Source organism: Anarhichas minor, unplaced genomic scaffold (assembly GCF_050575085.1).
Source record: "Anarhichas minor isolate MPS153535 unplaced genomic scaffold, ASM5057508v1 ptg000051l, whole genome shotgun sequence".
NCBI classification, from domain to species: Eukaryota; Metazoa; Chordata; class Actinopteri; order Perciformes; family Anarhichadidae; genus Anarhichas; species Anarhichas minor.
The window spans coordinates 4,272,111-4,293,854 of record NW_027466497.1 but is presented as its reverse complement, the minus strand read 5'-3'; the positions used below and the strand labels follow the sequence as shown (position 1 = coordinate 4,293,854).

General features: G+C 45.7%; 2 protein-coding genes across 7 annotated transcripts in view; both read left to right on the top strand.

The window, feature by feature from the left end:
- Positions 1–389: 389 nt before the first annotated feature.
- On the top strand, positions 390–7,126 carry myclb (MYCL proto-oncogene, bHLH transcription factor b). Its single transcript, XM_076075302.1, has 3 exons — positions 390–867; positions 1,592–2,295; positions 3,960–7,126. The coding sequence occupies exons 2-3, from the start codon at positions 1,650–1,652 to the stop codon at positions 4,727–4,729; spliced, it is 1,416 nt and encodes a 471-aa protein (XP_075931417.1). The 5' UTR covers positions 390–867; positions 1,592–1,649; the 3' UTR covers positions 4,730–7,126.
- Positions 7,127–7,842: 716 nt separating this feature from the next.
- trit1 (tRNA isopentenyltransferase 1) overlaps positions 7,843–21,744 on the top strand; it is a 31,925-nt gene continuing 18,023 nt past the window's right edge. For all 6 annotated transcript variants that reach the window (XM_076112906.1, XM_076112905.1, XM_076112904.1 and 3 more), the window contains exons 1-3: positions 7,843–8,028; positions 18,871–19,013; positions 21,467–21,563. In XM_076112906.1, coding sequence (XP_075969021.1) covers positions 7,858–8,028; positions 18,871–19,013; positions 21,467–21,563 — 411 coding nt within the window. In that variant the 5' untranslated portion in view covers positions 7,843–7,857. The remainder of the gene's footprint in view (positions 8,029–18,870; positions 19,014–21,466; positions 21,564–21,744) is intronic.

The window sequence follows — 21,744 nt, the reverse complement described above, 5'->3', positions numbered from 1 at the left end:
ACACACACACATAAATGTCGTGGCAGACACAGAGGGTTGCTTCCATAATGGCTCTCTGAGGGGGGAGGATGGAGGGGGGGGGGGGGCTCTACATCATAGGCTTGATATTGATTACAGAGACCGTGATAATGCATGGGCGACATCGGATACTGCAGCCATATGTCCGCATGAAATCACAGTGACGCACAGATGCGCACTCACACACACACACACACACACACACACACACACACACACACACACACACACACACACCTTATCTCTCCCCGCTGCAGAAGATGCCCTCCTTTTATTTCTTAGCAGCGTGATGTTTAAACATAAGTGTGTGTGTGTGTGTGTGTGTGTGTGTGTGTGTGTGTGTGTGTGTGCGTTTCCATGCATTGTAACACACATGCACATGTTATTATGTGGGCAGTGGCTAATTATTGCAAAATCAGTGTGATCTTATCAAACCAGTGTCATAAAATCCGCTCTGCAGAGCACCATGCGCGGGTTTTTTGAGTGTGCTGCGCCTTTAAACCGCAGGGCGTGGCTCTCCTACTACGACCCGCCTTTTATGCATAGCAGCCAACTCTCCTTCCCCCGGACCATTTAGTGCAGTAGTCGGCAAAAGAAAGTGACCACAGCCGAAGCACACACAGCCCTTCTGCACGGCGCGACTGCAACCAAACGGAATCTTTCACCCCACCACAACAACTGTTTAAAAACCGGAAGAAGACGCCCAAGCGGAACAGCTCACATTTGAGGCAGAATACACGTAAGGAATCATTCTGGACGCTGCTTTTTTTTTTTTTTTTTTTTTGGACACTGATATTACGCACGGTGGATCTATGAGGACGCTGGCGGGTTTCTCACTCTCGACACCAGGTAATAAACTCACTTTTATTCCACATCAACTTCACAAAGGACGTTTAACAACACTGCCGCGCGATTGGACGTTAAATTAGTTTTTTCTTTTTCTGCAGCCTTTCTTACTTAGCGCGCCTGCTGCGTAGTTAAACTGATCCGCGCAGCTGAATTCTTTGAGCTCGAGGAGGAGCAGAGTAAACGACTTTGCATACGACTCCGCTGGAGGAGCGGGATCATTGGCAGGCAGGACGGGTACCTGTCTGTCCAATTAATCTACATCTATGTAATTTAATCGCAGTCAGCAGAAAATAGAAACCCGCTCCTCCTTCTCTCTACTACTAAAGCAGCGCTATGTGATGAAACGCTGTTGCGAAACTTCTCAGCAACAACATTGAGTAGTTTAACTTTGCTACGTTTGAGCATCGGATTATTTGTATTTTAGTCCCTAAATGTGTCCATGGTTCCCAGTGACCTTAAAATGACTCTTGTTGTAGTCTTAATTGGCACACCGTGCTCTGATTGGCTACAGGTATTTCGTTTAACTGTTGAATCACAGTGGGATGTTTCCCTGAAGGGCAGGGCAATATTTAGCTTTTTTTAAAACCCCATTATTTAACCATATGCTGCTGTATGCATGGCCACGTTCCCCCCAGAGGGCAACGTGTCTACGGACAGATGTGTGATCGTTTTGGTGAGAATATAGGTTAAATTGTGACACTGTTGGCTCTATCTCTCTCTGCAGACAGAGGGAGCAGGGAGTGATCCACCCCCCCACCCCCCACCCCCTGCCTGCAGCCCCCATGCCGGGCATTAGCAACACCGCGCCTCGTTATGAAAACTGGGACATGGACCACCTTGACCACTACCAACATTATTTCTACGACGACCACCACGACCCGGACGAGGATTTCTTCAAGTCCACGGCGCCCAGCGAGGACATATGGAAGAAATTCGAGCTGGTCCCGACCCCGCCCATGTCCCCTATCCGGGCGGTGGAAGGGTCGGGCAGGGTCGGGCTGCTGTGCCCGTCTCTGGGGGACAAGCTGGAGTGGGTCTCTCAGTTCTTGGGGCAGGAGGACGAACAGCAGCAGCAGGACCTGCCCTGCAAGCTGACCGCGGCCAATGACTCCTTCGGGAACCTGAGCTCGATCATCATCCAGGACTGCATGTGGAGCGGCTTCTCCGCCGGACAGCAGCTGGAGAGAGTGGTAGGGGAGCGCTGCGCCCCCTGTCCCGGGACGACGGGGGCCACCGCCGCCAAAGTCGTGGCCGCGTCCGCAGCCGCGTCCACGGGGAGGGCGCAGTGCGCCCCCGCCGACGCGTCGACCGTCAGCGGACTGGCGGCGGACTGCGTGGACCCAGCTGCGGTGCTCACTTTCCCGTTAACCGGTGGCTGCAAGAAGCGAGAAGTGTCCTCTGGTTCAGAGTCTCACACCGACTCATCAGGTCAGTGAGAATATGCAACGTAGTACTTTTTATTTATGGTAACATGTCGCTATAATAAACGCTTTCTTTGACTTCTAGTTCGGCTGTGTTGAAGTGAGGTTTCTGGTTGTAACTAAAGCCTATTTTTAGGTTAATATGTGTAGTTAAGTGACTATAATCACACCGTATGGGAGCTTTCTCGTAGTGTTTTAATAATTTCCCTCCAATTTTCCAAAAGCACATCTACTTTGTTGTTTGAAGTTTATTTTGTGAGGGTTACTCGTCATTTCTCTCTCTCCCGTGTAGTTAATACGTCGCTTTGATTGGCCATTATCTAGCGCTGAGGATTGGCAATGGCACATGATGACTGCATTGCGTTACCTTGGTGCATGCAACACATGCTTCATGACACGCCCATTGAAACATCTGCTGCTTGGCCCAGCTCCAGCAGACCAGCTGCTACCTCTCCCTGATCCTCCAGTCTGACTTATGATAACAATATCCTCTCCTGCTCCCCCCCGGCTCACATTTGGCACAAATTCAATGAGAATATTCCTTATTATTGGAACTTTATGTAACATAGAGGCGAAGAAGCATCAACCCTGTTTTTAATTTTATTTTTTAGTCACCACATCTAGCCAAAGACTCCAGAGCCTTTTTACTTTTTTCCATTTCCACTCTGTGAACCCCATATGATGGAGACTGGCATGCAGGCTGCCATGTGATCCCGGGCCATGCATAATGGTGTGTGGAATGTCACAAAGGGGGGAAAACTTGTTGCTGCATTCCTCTGCTCAACAGGCTGCGGCGCCAATTGTGTCAGTGGGTGGATTTCGGTCCGAGCCAGCCCGGGCTGTGAATAGAGCGGGATTAGCCGTTTAGGAGGTCGGCTAGGCGTGCAGAATTCTTTGACGAGAGTGCGAGGCGGCATTGTACGCCGTTCCAGGGGATAATGCGCGCTCAAAGAAGAGGAGCATGAGCAATCATCGGAAATACGTGTGTGCTTTGAGCTCCGGTGTAGGGCCACTTGAGGGAATCAATTCTGTGTGCCTTGTAATATGAGATTACATCTGCTGTCTTATAATTGCTGTTGCACATAATAGACCGGCGCCCCTCCCTCCAAATCTCTTCGTCCGTCCCCTCTTTACTGTGTTATTTGATATAGAAATTATTATTTTCTGAGCAGTCAAATAGGTGCAATTGCTTTAAGAGTGTGTTTCAGTTTACAAGAGTATTGAAAATCTCCTCAGGGTCAAGTCGATAAAGACCTTTCCTCATATTTAATGCCTCGTTTCTTCTCTGGTAAACCGAGCAGCTAAGTGGCTTTAAACGTGCGCAGCGTCGGATATTAGTCGGCTCTTTTTGACAAGAAGACTTGTCGATTTTTACACCTGAGGGCTTTCCAACCCCACCCGTCGCTGCCTCTCATCCTCGGTCTGTCAATCATCACTGTGACAGTGTGTGTGGGGGTTTTATGAGGCTGTGTGGCTTCATTTTTACACAAGCATTTAATTGGTTTAAGGAGGCAGGAGGCCAGAGCGAGCGTGTCCAGGGAGGTGGCTCCTTATTGTGACTCAGCTTTTCAACTTCAGCTGACAATCTGCAGTCATTACCACATTAAAAAAAAAGAAAAACAAAAAAAAAAAAAATGCATAGTTTAATAGCTTCTCTCCTGCTCTTTTCAGATGACGACGATGACAAAGATGAGGACGAAGAAGAGATTGATGTGGTGACGGTGGAGCACAAGCAGCAACGCAAACCTCGTCGGCTGGTCAACGCTCGCAAACCAGTGACCATAACGGTGCGAGCGGACCCCCTGGACCTCGGCATGAAGCGTTTCCACATCTCCATACACCAGCAGCAGCACAACTATGCCGCCCCCTCCCCGGACACGCTCCCTGCGCCGGTCGAGCCGCCTCGGAAGAGGGTCCGGCAGGAGGCCTCCTCCCAGCCGCACCAGAACTCTCACTACTACCAGCCCCGATCCGGCCACGCCCCTCTGAACTTAGACAGCAGGAAGTCTGCTGGAGCCCGGTCCTCCTCGCCCGACCTCAGCGCCTACTCTCCTACCTCCTCCTCGCCACCTTCGTCTCCTCCCTCCTCCTCTTCCTCCTCAACCCCCCGCTCCCATAGCTCCCCCTCGAAGCCCCACTCCTTCTGCCACCTCTCCAGCCCCCAGTCCTCAGACTGCGAGGACACGGACAAGCGCAAGGCTCACAACTTCCTCGAGCGCAAGCGGAGGAACGACCTGCGCTCGCGGTTCCTGTCGCTGCGGGACGAGATCCCGGGCCTGGCGAACTGCCCCAAGACGCCGAAGGTGGCGATCCTGACGCGAGCCACCGAGTACCTGCATCAGCTGCATGTCAGCGAGCGGCAGAAGGTTCAGGAGAGGAAGCAGCTGAAGTCCAGGCAGCTGCAGCTGCTGCAGAGGCTGGCGCTGCTCAAACGCTCCTGAGCGCGCGCACACACACACACACACACACACACACACACACACTCACAAAACTGGACTGGACTACATGAAGGAGAGGAGACACTAATGTTCACTTTGAATTGGTCACGTTGGAATAGTGCGGGTGGATTTGTTGTTTTTGTTTTCTATTTTTGTGGTTTGCACATTAGCTTCTGAGTGATTGACAAGGCCGCAAGCCGGACAGGACAGCGAGCTGGGGAGTGATCGTACGGGGCAAATTAATATGTCCATGGCTACTCAATATAGATTTGCCCAACTGTTAGACTTCCCCTTGCTGAAAGAAAAACGCTCAAAACTGTTGCTCGCTACGGGAAGGCTCGCTGCGACTGCGGCAGCTTCTAGTTGATAAACTGCTACAACTGTGCTGTCTAACTGCTGCATGTTCTAGTCAGACGGTTCCTTGATTGTGATGGGGCTCGATGTCTCCTCTGTCTGTCTTCAGTCTAAAGCCCCCCCCCCCCCCCCCCCCCACTCACTCTATAGTCTCCTTCACATTTCGTTTTCTCTACAGTCCCCTGCTCCTTAGCGCTTGGCTTACATACAGCTTGCACATTTTGTTATGGAGTTGTGCCTTGTTTCTGCTCCTTTAGTCTTCTCCATAGCGTCTTTTCTCGTCCCTCCTTTTGTTTCTCACACTTCTCCTTGTCTGCTCGCTGATCATGGGAATGCAATGGGGGGGGCTGTAGTGGGACTGTACTGAGCCATGCAACAATGACGTTACAACTGGACACAGTATGTTCTGCACCTCTGGAATCGCTCAGGTCAGGTCCTAACTTCTGTGCCTGCAGGTTTCCATTCAAGTGTTCGCTTCTTGCATCATGCATGTTTAAACAGCGGCACCACGCCCACTGGAAGGACCAGTTTTGTAGCATTATTTGGAGAAAATTTGAAAATACGTTGCCACAAAAGGCATTGTTTGAGATTTGTCCTATTCTCTGCAAAAACACTATAAAGTTCTTTATTATTGTTGTGCCATGGAGACCAGCCAAAAGGTGAATGTTGGCTTCAAATTATCAACCAAAAGAAACTTCGGGAATGGCTTCAATTTAAATCTATGTTTTTAATGCGACATCAAAAATGCCAACTTTTGCTTTTGAGATGAAGCCCAGTGAGTGTATTTCTTTCATCTCGCTGTCTGATATATTTGTATATTGTTTTGCATTTGATGTAATGCCTATAGAAGCCTTTCAATGTACGTAGACTATCCTGTTGGATGTTATGTGTATATAGTACCCTTACTGTACAGTCCCTTCCAAACCAAAACCAGAGCTGTCTACTATACTCATCCTAGTCTTTGTTTGGCCCTGCGTCCTAAACCGGGGCCAGGCTTGCTGGCTTTTCAAAGATAACTCAAAGCTTCTATTTTTGTTAATAAAATGATTATGAAAAAAGAGTCAAAATAAAACACTCTCTGATCATTAATCACACTAAGACACTTTGTCACCACATTTGTTTTTGTTTTTTTGCAATACTTGTTTTCGTTACCGTTCAGTACGTCTTCTGTCTCTGGAGTTTATTTTATTTGTACAAGTCGAAAGTTGACAAAAGTTTTATACTATATTTTCCTACCGAAGTTGTTTCAGTGTGAGCTAATGACTATTTTCGTTATTGCAGCTGTCGGGGCTTCACTGGTGGTTATGTGCTGAACATTATGCGTGCGTGGTCTGCTTTTGTCTCTCTGTGGAGTGGAAAAAAGCACCTGAATGCCTCAATCCAATCACTACAGCTGTAGCACTCTCTTAAATCTGGCGCGGGCGGTGGGGAAGGAGGGGCACATAAGAGGATCTACCAATTACACTTCTGGCTGTGTGTAGCCTTTAGTGACTTTACTGCTTTTTGTTGTTGTTGTTGCAAACCTGGTGCTCCCTATTGTTCCCATAAGCCATGCGACAGAACACTGTAACCCTTTCAACTAGTACTGTAAACGACTCGGTCACGACGAGTAGCATGCGCTGCTCTTACTACCAACACTCAGGAAACTCCACACACTATAATCTGCTGTATCTGTAACATAACCCGAGACCCACACAGACGGGAAGAGAGCGTCACGGTATCATTGTCCCTTTTATATCTTGTGAATTGACATTGACGTTTCCGCTAATGAATTCAGCACAAATCACCGTTAGCCCTGATTTTTATTTGTCAATAGTGTGCGGCCACAGCAGTGGTTTGCCCCGTTTTTTAAAAATGTTTTTGTTTTGGTCACTGGTCTCTGCTGCTGTCACGTTAGCAGTGGACGTTTCTTACTTACTTTGGGAGTTTATGGAGATTTTTGGAGCCTTGTTTTCAGCACTTTGTTGTTTTCTGTACCTCATAAGCCTCTATGTATGAAGAGTAAGTCAGAAAAATAATAAATTCATGGTTTGACATCATAAATGACATGTTTGCCTCATGTTTGTCTCTTTCACACCACAAAAATAATTATCCTGCAGCTATATATTTATTTCATTTATAGATGCATTTAAAGCTTATTTTGAACCCGGTATTATTATGTTGCACACATTTGTTGTCCACTGTACGAGTGAACGCGCATCTCCCCACACGCTGTTTATTCTGAGCAGTCTCCAAGGTAACTAACTGATCCTGGCATTTTTCGCCATGGCAACAAGCATCTATGCTCACTGCTGCAGAGCTCCAGCAGTTTCCATAGAAACAATTATAACGATGCTGTAATCCTTCAAACTAAAAGTCATTTTATATAAAGACAATCAGACAATCTGAGTACTTCACTACTGCAGCTGTAGAGATGAGTCAGCTCTGACACCTTATTAAATAATTAATAAATTATATATATATAAATTAATAAATCAAATATATATAATATATGTATATATATATAAATTAATAAATAAAAAATATACTATACATATATATCTATAAATAAAATATATAAATAAATAAATAAAGCTGCAAACCAATCAGAGTTTGATTTACATCTATTTAGTCTCATAAGATGAGAGACCCAGCGCGTTATTCCCCCCCATCAATCGATGTTGCCACAGTAACGGCTGCCTGTTGCCTAGTAACGGAGCCCACCCTCTCATCTCTTGCGCCCTCTGCGCATGCGCGTCAGCAGTCAGCTGGGGGAGCGCCTGAGGAAAAGCGGCATCATGGCGGCGTCCGCTGCTGTTAGCGTGCAGTGTGGTGCAGCCTTTTTTAGGAGAGCGATGGTCCCGTCCTTGGTGGTGATTTTGGGAGCTACGGGCACCGGGAAGTCCAAGCTGGCGATCGAGATCGGCAGACGGCTTTTGGGAGAGATAATCAGCGCCGACTCCATGCAGGTAAGGGAGACGGGAGTCCTTGTCATGGCAGCCACGAGATAGCTAGTCTGTTAGCTTATCAGCTAAACTGCTAACAGACTGTGTCACTATAATGCGACCAACATTAAAAGGTCTGCAATAACTGTTACCCAACGTTAGACCGCAGCAGCTGGAGGCACCGAGACACGTGTCACAGCCTCTTAAAAACACGCAGTCTGTGTGTCCGGTTTAAACGCATTACGTCATGTCCTTCTTTAAGTCGTGCAGAACACACAGACAATAGACAACATTATGATGAATATTCTCTTCTCTTCTGTCCTATCTTACACATCTTGGTCTCATGTGAAGACATGTTAAACTTTGACAACAGATGCAGCTCCACATGTGTCGGCCTTCTGGTGACATGCGTGGTCACGTGATCTCAGGATGCAGCGTTGTGGTGTCCACATTGATGAGAAGGAGCATGTTTTTATTAAAGTTCAGTGAGGCAGTGAGCCATGTAAACAACATTACTGTTACTGATAGTTTGGTGAGACATCGCCACGCAAGAAACATACTTCAAACTGAAATGTCACCGCAGCAATAGAAAGGATGGTAGCATAGATAACTTAAATAAGAAGCGTGAGAAATAAGAATAAAATGTACGATACTGTACAAGCCAGACAGTAGTAGTCACGACAAAGTTTATTGATCAATAACTGAATGCAAATATTCTCTTAAAACGAAGGGAATCAGGTGTCTTGTGTCTGCAGGTATCAGTGTTAGCGACATGAAATACAGTTATTGTTATTTAATAGAGGATATAAACTTATCTCTTTTGGCAACTTTCAAATACATTGCACTTGGCCAGGTGGATAAATGCGTAATCATTAAATATACACTATGTTTTTAGACGTAGGTCTTTGTTTAGATACTCTAATATAGCAGCATAGCTCTGGGCTAATCAAAGCAAAGTAAAAATGAATGGAGATCAGTGATGACATATATATATATATATATATATATATATTGTAACATTGATATGTTGTAAAGATATTTATTGGTTCTGTCTTTTATTGCAGTAAAAAATAATATATAATAAGCATATATAACAGGAAGTAGTTTATAAGTTTTATATGATAAGCAGTGAGACATCCTCACTTCATCCTCTGGTGTGTGTGTATCTGTGTGTGTCTGTGTGTGTGTGTCAACGCACTCTCAGGCTTGCTCCTCTTAGCTCCGCCTTCTCCCTTTAGCCCCGCCCCTCTCTCTTTTGGTTCTCAGGCTCTGTTGCTGCAGCAACCAGAGGGCGCGCACACAAGAAAAAGGTTGGGCACAGGTTTGAGTCTGGGTCACACCAGAGTGGACGCACACACACACACACACACACACACGGTAACTCCACTTTATGCAGAATTCATCACATCGAGGTCACGTCTCTCATCACCTTGCTCCTGTTTCAGCACCATCTTGCTTCCCCCCTCCTTCCCACCTCTTGGTGTGCGTTGTCCTTGAGTGTGTGTGTGTGTGTCCCTGAGGGTGCCTCTTCCAGCAGTCAACTGGTACTGGGTAAACTGGGCTACACTAATAACATTTCAGCCCAGAATATCTGAGCGACCGGCAGCAGCAGCAGCAGCCCTGGTGGAGAGAAACGGTGGCCTACTTTACGGCACGGCAGCCCCGGCCCATCGCCACAATCCCCGGCCTTGTTGCCGCCCTCCAGTTGGTGTGTGTGACAGCGAGGGAGAAAGAGAGAGAGAGAGAGAGAGAGAGAGAGAGAGAGACACACGCAGACGTGGAAAGAGACTGCTCATGTGAGAATGGGGCTGTGTGTAGGCGAGAGCTGGCCTGTGTTGTCTTTGGGAGAGGAAACAGTCTGGTCTTGTTTGGGAGAAAGCAGCATTGTGCTGAGCTGGTGCATATTATTCAGCGCCGTGCTACGCCGGCCCTGCAGCTGATAGTGAATGGGCACGCTGTGGCCACTGGGAAGTGGTCTATTGTCCCGGTGGAGAATCGGTTCCCACACTCCCTAACACTCCTATTGTGTTATCACCCCCCCCCCCCCCTCCCCCCGACCCATGCCCTCAGCCCACAGTTCATTGGACATGCAGGGGGATATTATTCACTCATTAAATGAACATGCTATCTATGGCACACACACAAGAGCTCAGCTGTACTGTCGGTGAATGAGGCACTGGCAAGTAGTGTAAACCCATGGTTCCCAAAGTGGGGGTCCAGGGCCCAGTAGAGGAGGGGGGGGGGGGGGTCCCTTCACAGGCTTCCAGCTAAAAAAACGTCACCGTTTTCTCACTGCCGAGAAGTTGGAATTATGGGAAAATGTGTGCGTGAATAGGAGCGCCGGGCCAAAATGTTCTATCACAATAGAGGCAACTTGTATATCTTGATATATCACAATATGTTTTCTGGTTATTCAATGAATAAAAAGTCTATATGAAATAACCGCGTGGTAAAGTCTGCTTCTGTTTAATGTGTGAGTTAAATACTTGACAAAAAAGTATTATAAGTGTAGGACTGTGGGAAAGAGTTCGGGCATATGTGTGGAAAAGTTTAGGATGAATGACTATGCAACTTCTGCAGCCATAGTGGACAACTTGACAACTGTATGTAAATAAATATAATAATACTACATCTAGGTCACAAGTTGCACTGATTCATGCATAAATTGAAGGATTTAAATTGTCTGAATCATGCTTTTGATGGGCTGTAATGGACGTTTGATGGTAATCACGTGTCACCTCATATATAAGAGAGAGAGAGAGAGAGAGAGAGAGAGAGAGAGAGAGATATATCTATATATATCTATATAGATATATCTGTGTTCGGCCACTTTGCAAAGCATTGTTGGTAATGAGAAACATTTGACGCGGACGGTAAGCGGACAGAGTGAGCGCACTTCAGAGGTGATTCATGTGAGGAGAGCTCGGACTGAAACGTTAGACCAGTTCGCTGCGATCGTCGTTCAAACGCAGCCGTGTTTAAGCCCTGCTGCACATTTCATCAGTGGAACGTACCGAGGAGTTCATTTTAAACATATTGGAGACCGTTCATGTTTCTAGTCATCGTCTTGTCTTCTGGTTCTTGCACTTTGTAATGACACAATCTTGACAAATTTGAATATATATTCAGATTCATTTCAGCACTTGAGTCTCAGATATTTTAGCTTCTCAGGAGCCTTTGAACGCACCGGCAGGTTTTAAAAACTGTCTGCTTCTAAGTTTCAAGCGTCCGTTAACTTTGTTTTCATTGAACAGAGAAATTAATTGAAAGCAGCTAAAAGTAGGAAATTAATCTAATCATTCTGTCTACTCAGAATATGAATAAACTGGCTAAGTCACAGAAAACCACCAGCTTGATTTTGTTAATACTTGATGAAAGATTTGAATTATTCACGTTTCCTCCCTCCAAACAAAAGTCTGTGCACAGATTTCTCATTCCGACTCACTGTCACCTGTTCAGTGCGTTAACTAATAGCACATTGTTGCCCCGAAAAGAGTTGTTTCACAGCAGGGAGTAAAAAGAGGGTGCATTTGAGTTATGTGTGGGCGTGTCACACGAAAGGGCCGTCCGAGGTCCTAAAGGGCGATTTAGCAGGTCATGCACACGTATGCTCCGTTACTTTAGCAGGTCATGCACACGTATGCTCCGTTACTTTAGGAGGTCATGCACACGTATGCTCCGTTACTTTAGCAGGTCATGCACACGTATGCTCCGTTACTTTAGGAGGTCATGCACACGTATGCTCCGTTACTTTAGGAGGTCATGCACACGTATGCTCCGTTACTTTAGCAGGTCATGCACACGTATGCTCCGTTACTTTAGGAGGTCATGCACAGGTATGCTCCGTTACTTTAGGAGGTCATGCACAGGTATGCTCCGTTACTTTAGGAGGTCATGCACAGGTATGCTCCGTTACTTTAGGAGGTCATGCACAGGTATGCTCCGTTACTTTAGGAGGTCATGCACACGTATGCTCCGTTACTTTAGGAGGTCATGCACACGTATGCTCCGTTACTTTAGGAGGTCATGCACACGTATGCTCCGTTACTTTAGGAGGTCATGCACACGTATGCTCCGTTACTTTAGGAGGTCATGCACAGGTATGCTCCGTTACTTTAGGAGGTCATGCACACGTATGCTCCGTTACTTTAGCTGGTGGGACGGCTGGATGCATTGGTGGTCGGTGACCCCCCTTTTCTTTCTTGCTTTTTTTGCGTTTATGAAAGAAGGAGTGACGAGCAGCGGAGAGATTGCGACAAAAGCAGACAATTTGTAAGGCTCGTGGTTTTGTGTTGGATGTGAGAAATTGGCCGACTCAGCAGGGAACCTGTCATGTGTCATCTTGACCCTCAACGGTCCCATAGAAGCGGAGTGAAGGAGGTCTTCTTGTAAAACTACAAAGGGGCTGATTTGCCTTTAAGTCGTAAATTTGGAAATGTGATGGTGATGTAGCCGACTGATTTGACCGCTGGGGGGTATTCAAAGGTTAGGCTTATTATTGGCCAGAGGTTGTTATGCACCAACACCAACTGCTTATCGACGTATTAAACACATCCCACACTCAAATACTGTGCAGCTATGTGTTACATCCCTCTAATTCGCTCACAGTCATCCCTCCTCCTCCATCTCTCTCTCTCTCTTTATATGCATGTCTCTCCATCTCTCTCTCCCTCCTCCCGGTGTCTCTCTATCTGTCTGGTGTGGCTCTGACCTGTCTGGGCTTTGACGTATCTGTTTGCATTGTAACTCAGGCGCTGCTGTGCCTCCCACATCCGATTTATGATGCATCTTTTTTAAGTAATCTAAGCCTGTGTGGGAGCGAGCCAAAAACGAGGGTTGATTAACTCTTATTTTTGTTGTGTTTGTGTGTGTGTGTGTGTGTGTTAATATGCCATCTGCGGGTGTGGCGGTGCGGTCACCGCCGCTACAGTAAAGCGGAGAGGAGGATGGAGGATGGAAGGATGGAGGAAGAGGAAGAGGACGAGGAACAGGAGGAGGAGGAGGAGGAGGGGAGGAACAACGCCATGAATGATTTATTAGTCTGGCATTACTGGGCCATTCCCCACAGAGAGAGGAGAGGAAGATGGAGGGATAAATTGTTGAAGGATAGTGCCTTGAGGGGGAAGGATAGAAGGGGCGAAAAAAAAGAAAAATAGGCGGATAGGTATTCTGTGGTGAGTGTAATTGAGAAAAAGATTCAGAGGGAAGGGTAGAAACAAAGCAATGCAGCTTACAGTTTGGTGTTTGGACGTGTAAAGCGTCCAGGGGTCAGAATATGGACCAAGTGTCTTCTTCTCTGGGCGACTGTAGTTGTTTTTGATCAAACCTTTCAACATTTTAATGCAAAATAAATAATAATTGTAGTTGACCCGATACCTGATACAGCCTAAAAGCCTGGATCTGGTATCGGTGAATACGCGGTCCTATGCACCGATCCAATATCCCGACGTCGTATCATACTGTGCGATCGCTACTGCACGTGTGCAAACTCGTACTACACACCTGTGGTTAAACACTCACACGTGCACCTTGTTAATGCTACATTGTGAACAGTCCTGATTGGCTAAACAATGGAGCTAACAGCTTGCGGTAATAGAGGTTGCATTGATTTATAAGGTGGACTGACCTTTTAAGGTGGACCAGCTATTCTGATTTTAGTCACAAAGCCACTCATCAGAGTGTTGCTCAGCCCTTTCTGGGATAAACCCTGCTTCCAGTCTTTGTGCTAAGCTAAGCTAACCGTCTGCTCGAGGTAGCTTAATGTCTAACGGCCAGATATGAGATGTATGGTATCCATCTTCTCGGCTAACTCTCGGCAAGAAAATGAACGAGCAGCGGAAGAGAAAACTGTGCGTGGATCAGTGACATCTTGCCGATACTCGGTCTGCTCAGTGTCTGCATGTGGCACCCATAAATAATTATACAGAAGGAGGATAACGTTTCAGATCTTTTACATGGTCTGTTGTATGGTCTGTTGTGGTCATCTTCAGTCAGAAATCTCTGGTCATTTTTGCAAATATATGAAATATTGGTCTAACACTACTCTGACATATCTGTTTTATCCCCTTGATCTGCTTTTGGCTTTCTCTGAATCTTATTTTATTTCGTGTCACCATGAGTTTTCGCTCTCTCTCTCTGTCTCTCCCTCTCTCTCTTTATTTTTTTCCTCACCCCTCTCTGTCTCTCTTGCCCTCGTTCTTTCATTTGGCCATGCCCCCCCCCCCCCCCCCCCCCCCCCCCTCTCTCCTTATTTATGTTGCAGAGGAACAGCTGTCTCGTGCAGGGCGTAAGGTTGGCCAGGCAGGCCGGCTGCAGGCTCTGCAGAGCACGAACACTGAGCTCATTGTCTCACGCACACACACACACACACACACACACACACACACACATTCTCCCTTACACAAGGCCACATGGTCACATCCATTCACGTCCATTTAAAGCGAGACAGGAAGGAGAAGACAGCTGAACCCACACTATACTGGCTTTCCATTGAAGTTTATGGCCGTGAGTTATGACGTATGGAATTAGAAAAGCTGACCGAGAAAAGCGCATCGCTGAAACATTTCTTCTTCTCAGAAAACACTCCTTACACTTCCTTGAGTATTTTTCATTGATAATGAAATGACACCACACGATAAGATCGGAACATTTATGAAAAAAAAAAACCCACAGTTTAACAGTCGATCAATTGTTTCGTCTCTTTCCAGTTAAAATATCCGACAACCTCTTAGAAATTATGTGGATTTTCTAGTTTAGTTTAGTGAAACATGACCAGCATCAGCTGAAACTCGGCACACATTTTGTCAATAAGTCATTCATTCTTTTATTTTCCTCCAGAGGACATGTGTAAACACGATTAGCTATGTTGTTTTTTAGCTTTGGTTCCTTTATGACTGAGCTTCAACACCACTGCAATTTGTAGTTCGTTTCCACCGCCTCGACTACAAGTCTTCCTCATTTCCCCTCTCATTTGCAGCTCCCCCCTCAAAGCATTTTTCTCCTCATATCTTCCGCTCAAGTGGCTCTTTTCATTTTTCTGATTCACCCTCCACGGTCTTCCTCTGCCTGCTCTCACTCTCGGGTCTCCTTGTCCTCGTTAAAGCGAAATTAAAATCAAAATCTTGTTTATGCAAAGCTCTCGCGCAAGAACGCATAAATGCACATCGAGGAGCCAAAGTGTTTTAAGAAAGGATGGAGATGAGAGGAGGAGAGTTGGAAGAAAAGGTTTGTTTTAGCCGCGTTAACGCCGAAAAGTTCCTGGTAATGTTAATCCCGGGTCTACTTTTCAAGGAAGTGTTGACTACTGATCCATGTGGGAAGACTGAAATGAAACTGTCTCCACAGTAAATGATCTGCTGAGCGTTTGATGGGTATTTATTTGTTTAACTGCCATAAAACAATCAGAAAATAACATTTTTCTGTCTTTACAGCACCGTTGCGCTGTCTCTCTCTCTTCTACTGCTCTCTCTTTCTCTCTGTCTTTTTAAAGATGAATCGGGAAGCCGAGCGCAAAGCCTGACTTTCCTTTTAAGTGTTAACAAAAAAAAGAAAAAGGCTCTCCCCTCGTCCTAACACGGTCCTAAACCGATCAGTACCAGAGTTCTTCCTTGTTTCATGAATGAAGCGCCACACAAGTGGAGGCAGCGGCGCTCTGTGTGTTTTCGACCAATCGGCTGCGTCCGTCGTCCCTGCAAACCTCAACCCGAAAGTTCCTGTACTTCGGTAGCCGTTTTATAGCTCTCAGTCACATCACATGGTCTTCTTCAGCAGATGGAGTCTCCACAGAATCTAAACTTTTTGAGTCAAGATGGACGAAAAAAAGAGCGCGTGTGTGTTTTTAAAGAGAGCTTTTGTCTTCTTGTCGTCATGTGAGGAAGTGTGTTAAGTTGGGAGGTTTGTGGCTCAAAATGAGACACACATGACTCTTACTCACTAACTCTCTCTCTCACACACACATGAATCAGATGCCAACCTCTCTCTGTCTCCGAGAGCATCTCTATCTGCCTTTTTCTCACCATCGTTCTGCTGCCTGTCATCCTGTCTTCACTGTACAATCTGTGTGAGGAGAGGAAGAGAGCGCTGCGAAGGCAGGAGAGGGGCGGTTTGTGGATAATGTGTGCAAATTTGTCAGGGAGCATCCTGTCCTCTCCAACAAGCACACAGCGCTCTTCTGTCTCCTCCTCTGCTGCTGTTTTTTAAAGAAAAACAATCCTTTCCAAAAAAGACTCTTTCGAGCCTTCATTTGATCTCCATCTCCTTCATCTGTCCATCCATCCATGCACCCCCCCTTCCCTCCCCCCCTCCCATGGCTGACAGTGGTGTCGTGCAGAGGCGTCGTGAATAATTTATCCGGCTGGGTTGTTCTGCCCTTCCTTACTGGTGAAGTACACGCAACCCACCCGCACACACTTTCACCAAGGGTCTGATCAATAACCCGCACTGCTGTAGTGATCCCCCATTGCATGCACGTTGGGATAAACTGACATCTACGATTTAGACGACTGGAAGATGCTCGGTAACAAAGTTAGGAGGATGTGGGCACACCTCGCAGAATACAATACTTCATCTTCTTCACGATTACGCACGTTCTGCCTCGTGCTGTGTTTTCACACTACGGGCGACACTAACTATTTTTTCTGCGCTCCAATGACGCGGTGACGCGTGAACCAATCATATGTTTTTGTTTCACCCTGTCCCGCTCCATCTTTCAGCATTCTCTTAGCCGGTTCTCCGTGCTATTTAACGACATAACTACGCCAAGAAGTGCTTGGGCAACACTTAAATGGCAACTCTCCGACAATGTAGCTTTGTTGCTTTTGTTGCTTGTAGTGTGAACACAGCACAGCTGACAGGAAAGGAAATTACACTCAAATATGTTTAGAAAAGACATTTCACACTAACTTGTGTATTGCCACTGTCTGGCCCAAATGAATAACTTAAAACTTAAACAGCTGATGAAAATGATAAAAACACAAACATCCAAATATGCAGTTTACAGTGATAAAGATGACAAAATTACCGATTGAATTCTTAGTAATTTTACGTCTTCTCAGACAGAGAGGCTGTAGCAGCTCTCTCCACTTTAGCAGCAGCTGTCCATTTTGCTGGCAAAAACTGCAACTGTTGCTGGCAGATTAAATCAGTTGTAGTTAATTAATGTTAGTCTAATTAGCTACTGTTGGCTCCATGAGTTGATTGAAAACACTGCTAATTAGTCCTAATATTAAAGCTGCTAAGAGGAACTTTAATGCTGTCCCTGTGGACAGAGGCGGTAATGTTTCAGAGCACCAGCGTCCCTTTACAAAACCTCTCAACTTACTGCAGAGGTCTGACAGTCTGCCCGGCTCAGTCCTGGTTCTGGTTCTCCCGTGCCTCCCTTCCCTCCAGTGGGCCCAGCATCATTGGGGCCTGGTTCTCCAGCAGCGTGGTGTTAATGTTGGCTCCCGGGCGGGTGAGGCTAAGCTTTGCTCCGGGTCAGAACTGGGTCCGTCCGTGGCGTCCTTGTCGCTGTGGGAGAAATTTTCACGAAGGGAAATCATGAGTTACAGTCGAGACTGACTTCATTCTTTCAAGCTGTGAAAAAAATAATACTTGTGTGTTCATTTGGAGCTGTTCTTCAAACCCAAAAGGCGACTGCTTATAATCAAAGGCTGTATTTTCCTACTCTGAACAATAGACCGCTTCACTACGCTTTTACTCAATTCAAGACTGAATCCAACCAGAGGTTTCAGCCTGCTGGTCAAATTGTTTGTGAAGTTTTTGACTCATAAAGTTTTCCCGGCAACTTCAGGCTGATTCACCACTTTATGAGCCACACACACACACACACACACACACACACACACTACACACAGATGCTGTGCAGGGGGCGGGGTCACTGGAGATGTTGATGTTTTGCCATCTACATCCTGATTATTGGTGTCGTAAAACTGCAAAATCAATACAAATAAGTTTTGTGTCTTAGCAGTCAGAATATTGTTGCACCTGCATGATTACATCAAAGTGTTTTGAACACATCCGTTGACAGTTGGACTGACACTGCCATACATCTCCTCCTGTGTCTTTTATTTATGTTAATCGAAGAAAACGTGCTAGCATTACCACGGTTTTACACTCTACTCGCCTTTTTCTCATAAATTCATGACTTTATATTCTCGAAAACGTGTCTTTCTTTTTTCTTGTAAATTTGCCACGTAAATCTAAGCGATTATCCACATTTTCTTCCTCTTAATTTAAGTCTTTAATCGCAGACATTTTCTTCCCCCTGACTTTGTATTTATTATTTTCCTAACCTACAATGGCCCTTATATGGCGTAGTAAAAACAATACTTTTGAAGGACAGAAAAAGAGTTAGACATACTTTAAAAGTGTGTGTGTGTGTGTGTGTGAATCTTGATTACTGTATACGACACCTAGCTGTTCAATTCCACGAGGGAGCCCTCCTCTCTGGGTGATGATAAAAATGGACAGAGGAGGTGTGACGGTCGGAGCCATTTCACACGGACGACAAACAACGCTCCTCATTCCTTCCTCCATAACAACCAGCTTCTGACATTGATAAACACACACACACACACACACACCCTACTGCTGGCAGGGATTTCAATCTCCTGCCCAATTTGTTTTATGGACTCTATTTATTTTTCAGTGTTAGCCAGGGATTCATGCTTTCGAGGACGAAAAAACGTCCTAAGAGTGCATTGATATTGAGAATTTCATGTGAATGCGGTTACAAGTAATATCGTTTGCTCATCCGTCTATATTCCTACGTGATAGAAATGAAACCTGCATATAAAAGCATTGATTTTCCATGATTCTCATTCACTTCATCGTGTTTTTGTGGTTCTTTTTTCTCATCCCCTTCAGGTGTACCAGGGCCTCGACATCATCACCAATAAGGTGACGGCTGAGGAGCGCGCCCAGTGCAGACATCACATGATCAGCTTTGTGGACCCGTTGGTCAGCAGCTACACGGTGGTGGACTTCAGGAACAAAGCCCTGGCTCTAATATCCTTTGCCTGGAAACATGTGAAATGCAATATTGCAATGCATGATTTCCTGGAGCACCTCTCACCCCCTGTCGCGTCTCCCCTCCCACATTATTAAGTGGAATTCAGTCAATTTGACTTTTACTAATTGGTCCAGAGGTGTGTGTGCGTGTGCGCAGAAGACGATCTGCCATGTCCTCGTTTTGTCGGCGTGTCTCGCTGCAGATGTTGCTCTGAAAATGAGAAGAGAGACAGAGAGAGGATATCTGTATAGGAACACACACACTTTGGGCAGTCACACCCTCCCGCAGACACCGGCCGTCACACAGATGTGGAGAGAGGAGGCGATAACTAGAGGCAGTATTAATAGATCTAGGAAGACACACACACACACACACACACTTCTCGTGCACACACACACACGCTCACCAGTGCGGTGAGGGGCTGCGGTAGCTCCAAGAATAGGCTCAGTGCAGCGCGAGCTCGCTGGTGGGAAGAGGGAGCAATGGAAAGAGATGAATACAGATTAGTGGGAAAGAGACGCGACGTGGAGGATTTTTAAACTGTAGAGCAGGGGGGGGGGGGGGGGGGGGGGTAGTTGGAGAAGGCTGACAAGCTTGAGGAGTTCAAAGACGCAGGACCTAATGACGCATCATCAGCTATCAATCCTTGACTCAACATGCCATTCACATAAACTCCCTCCATCTAACCCTCTCCTCTGTTCCTGCTTTATTGCTCTCAATCTTGCAGCCCTCTTTCTGTTTTCCCTCCCTCGGATTTTCCTCGCCGCTTGTCAGCGATCATCCTCTCTCTCTCTCTCTCTCTCTCTCTCTCTCTCTCTCTTCCCCCCCCCATCTCCTGCTCCGTTGCCTCTGCAAGCACAGTGATGCAGCCCTCTCTCTCTCTGTGTGTGTGCGTGTGTGTGTAGAGAGAGAGAGGGAGGAGGTGAGTGATGATGGCTGATGAGCGTTTACCTTGTTTGAGGGGTTATTTGATTATCTCTGAGTGGAGGAGGTGGGCGAGGAAGGAGGACGGGGAAGGAAAGGTGCAGGATGAGAGCAGATGCGACAGAAAAGGGGAGAGTAAGGGAACTAAGGTGTGGCCGGCTGTCTGTGTGTGTGTGTGAGCAGGAAGGTCTTTTCAAATTACATTATTGGTAGTTCTGTGTTGATTTAGGAGGTGAACCAAACTCTTTGCTGGTATGGATTTTCTGAGTATCAACTAATGATTATTTTCCATACTAATTAATCATCAATTATTAATTATTGTTTTATGAAAAATGAACACCAAAACCTTCCAGTCGCCCATGTTGACGTCTTTGTCCGGACAACAGTTCTAAACCCAAATCTATTCAGTTTACTGTGGTGAGATGGTGATTTTCCCGCCTCAGATAGATCAGAGGGGTCATGAGATGATTAACCCTTCGTTAATAATCATCCTACCAGCTGAGTCATCTCTTAGTCATCTCTTAGTCATCTCTTACTGGTGCTTTATTGAATCACTACAATGTTTCAAGACTGTTATCACTCAATTTGAGCCTCACTTCATATAATTGTTTTGTTTCTTTTTTAATTAGTGCTTTTTAAATACCAAATTATTCATAAGCACCCAATTGAAGCCTTTATAGCTATGTCAGTAGTTAAATATGATGCTAGGATGAGGGTACATGGGTTCAGAGAGGACAACAAACACAATTTTATATTCTTTGTTTTTCTCCTTTTCCCCAGTCAAGTGAAGTCAAAGTTCTATTCATAAAGTATAGTATCACAAATCACAAAGTCTTTGCTTTTTTTTTGTGAAATATAGGATAGTTTCTCAAAAAGAAAGTTCTCAACTCAAAGACATCTGAGCCAAAAATCACTTTAATAATCAAATATCAAAATAGCTAAAGAGCAATAGAGCTATTTTTGTAAGTCAACTTACCAATGACTCACCTAATTGATTAAGCTGTAATTGACTCAATGTATTGGTCCGACGGCCTCCTTTAAGAGTGTATCGTCATATCAGCCACGCTGCACTCAGCTACTGTAAATGCTGAAGAAGAAGAAGAAGAAGAAGAAGTGTCAATGCACTGATCTTAATACTGCTGCTGCAGTGTTCTTCATAGAGAGCCGCAGGAACGAGTCCAAAAGCCGGACTGCACTTCCGGTTCTCTCGTCTCGAATGTCAATGTTGTTGTTTTTTGAATGTGTTTTAGGTTTGATGCCTGAAATAGGGTCGAAAAATTAGGACTCAATTTTCTGTCTCATTAGGATTCTAACATACCTTTTACAAGCAGTTGAAAATGTGCAGTTAACATTGATAGCCAGAGGAGTTGTATGCAATTCAGCATAGAGCAGCTCATTTCAAAGTGGGTTTTAATTGTGGTGCATTCATGTAAAGACTGTTGGAGTTAGCGACAGGTGAAACCACCGTGGGATCCGTGTACATGACATGTGCCCAGATCAGTTTCCTCCTTAACGCCCTCCAAACATTGATGACATGCACAGCAGAAACAAACTGCCGGTTGTTGTTGGAGGAACAAACTATTACATTGAGTCTCTGCTGTGGAGAGTCCTGCTGAACACAGCGGTGAGTCCAACTCAAATACACCTCTCTTCATTCTCTCACGTCTCTCTGACACCGTTTATCACATTCATGTTTTCATTTCTCATTTTTCTTCACCCACTGAAGTTGCTTTGTGATGTTGTATTAAAAAACATTTGAATACCTTAAAGGGCCAGTGTTTAGGATTTGGTGGCATCTAGCGGTA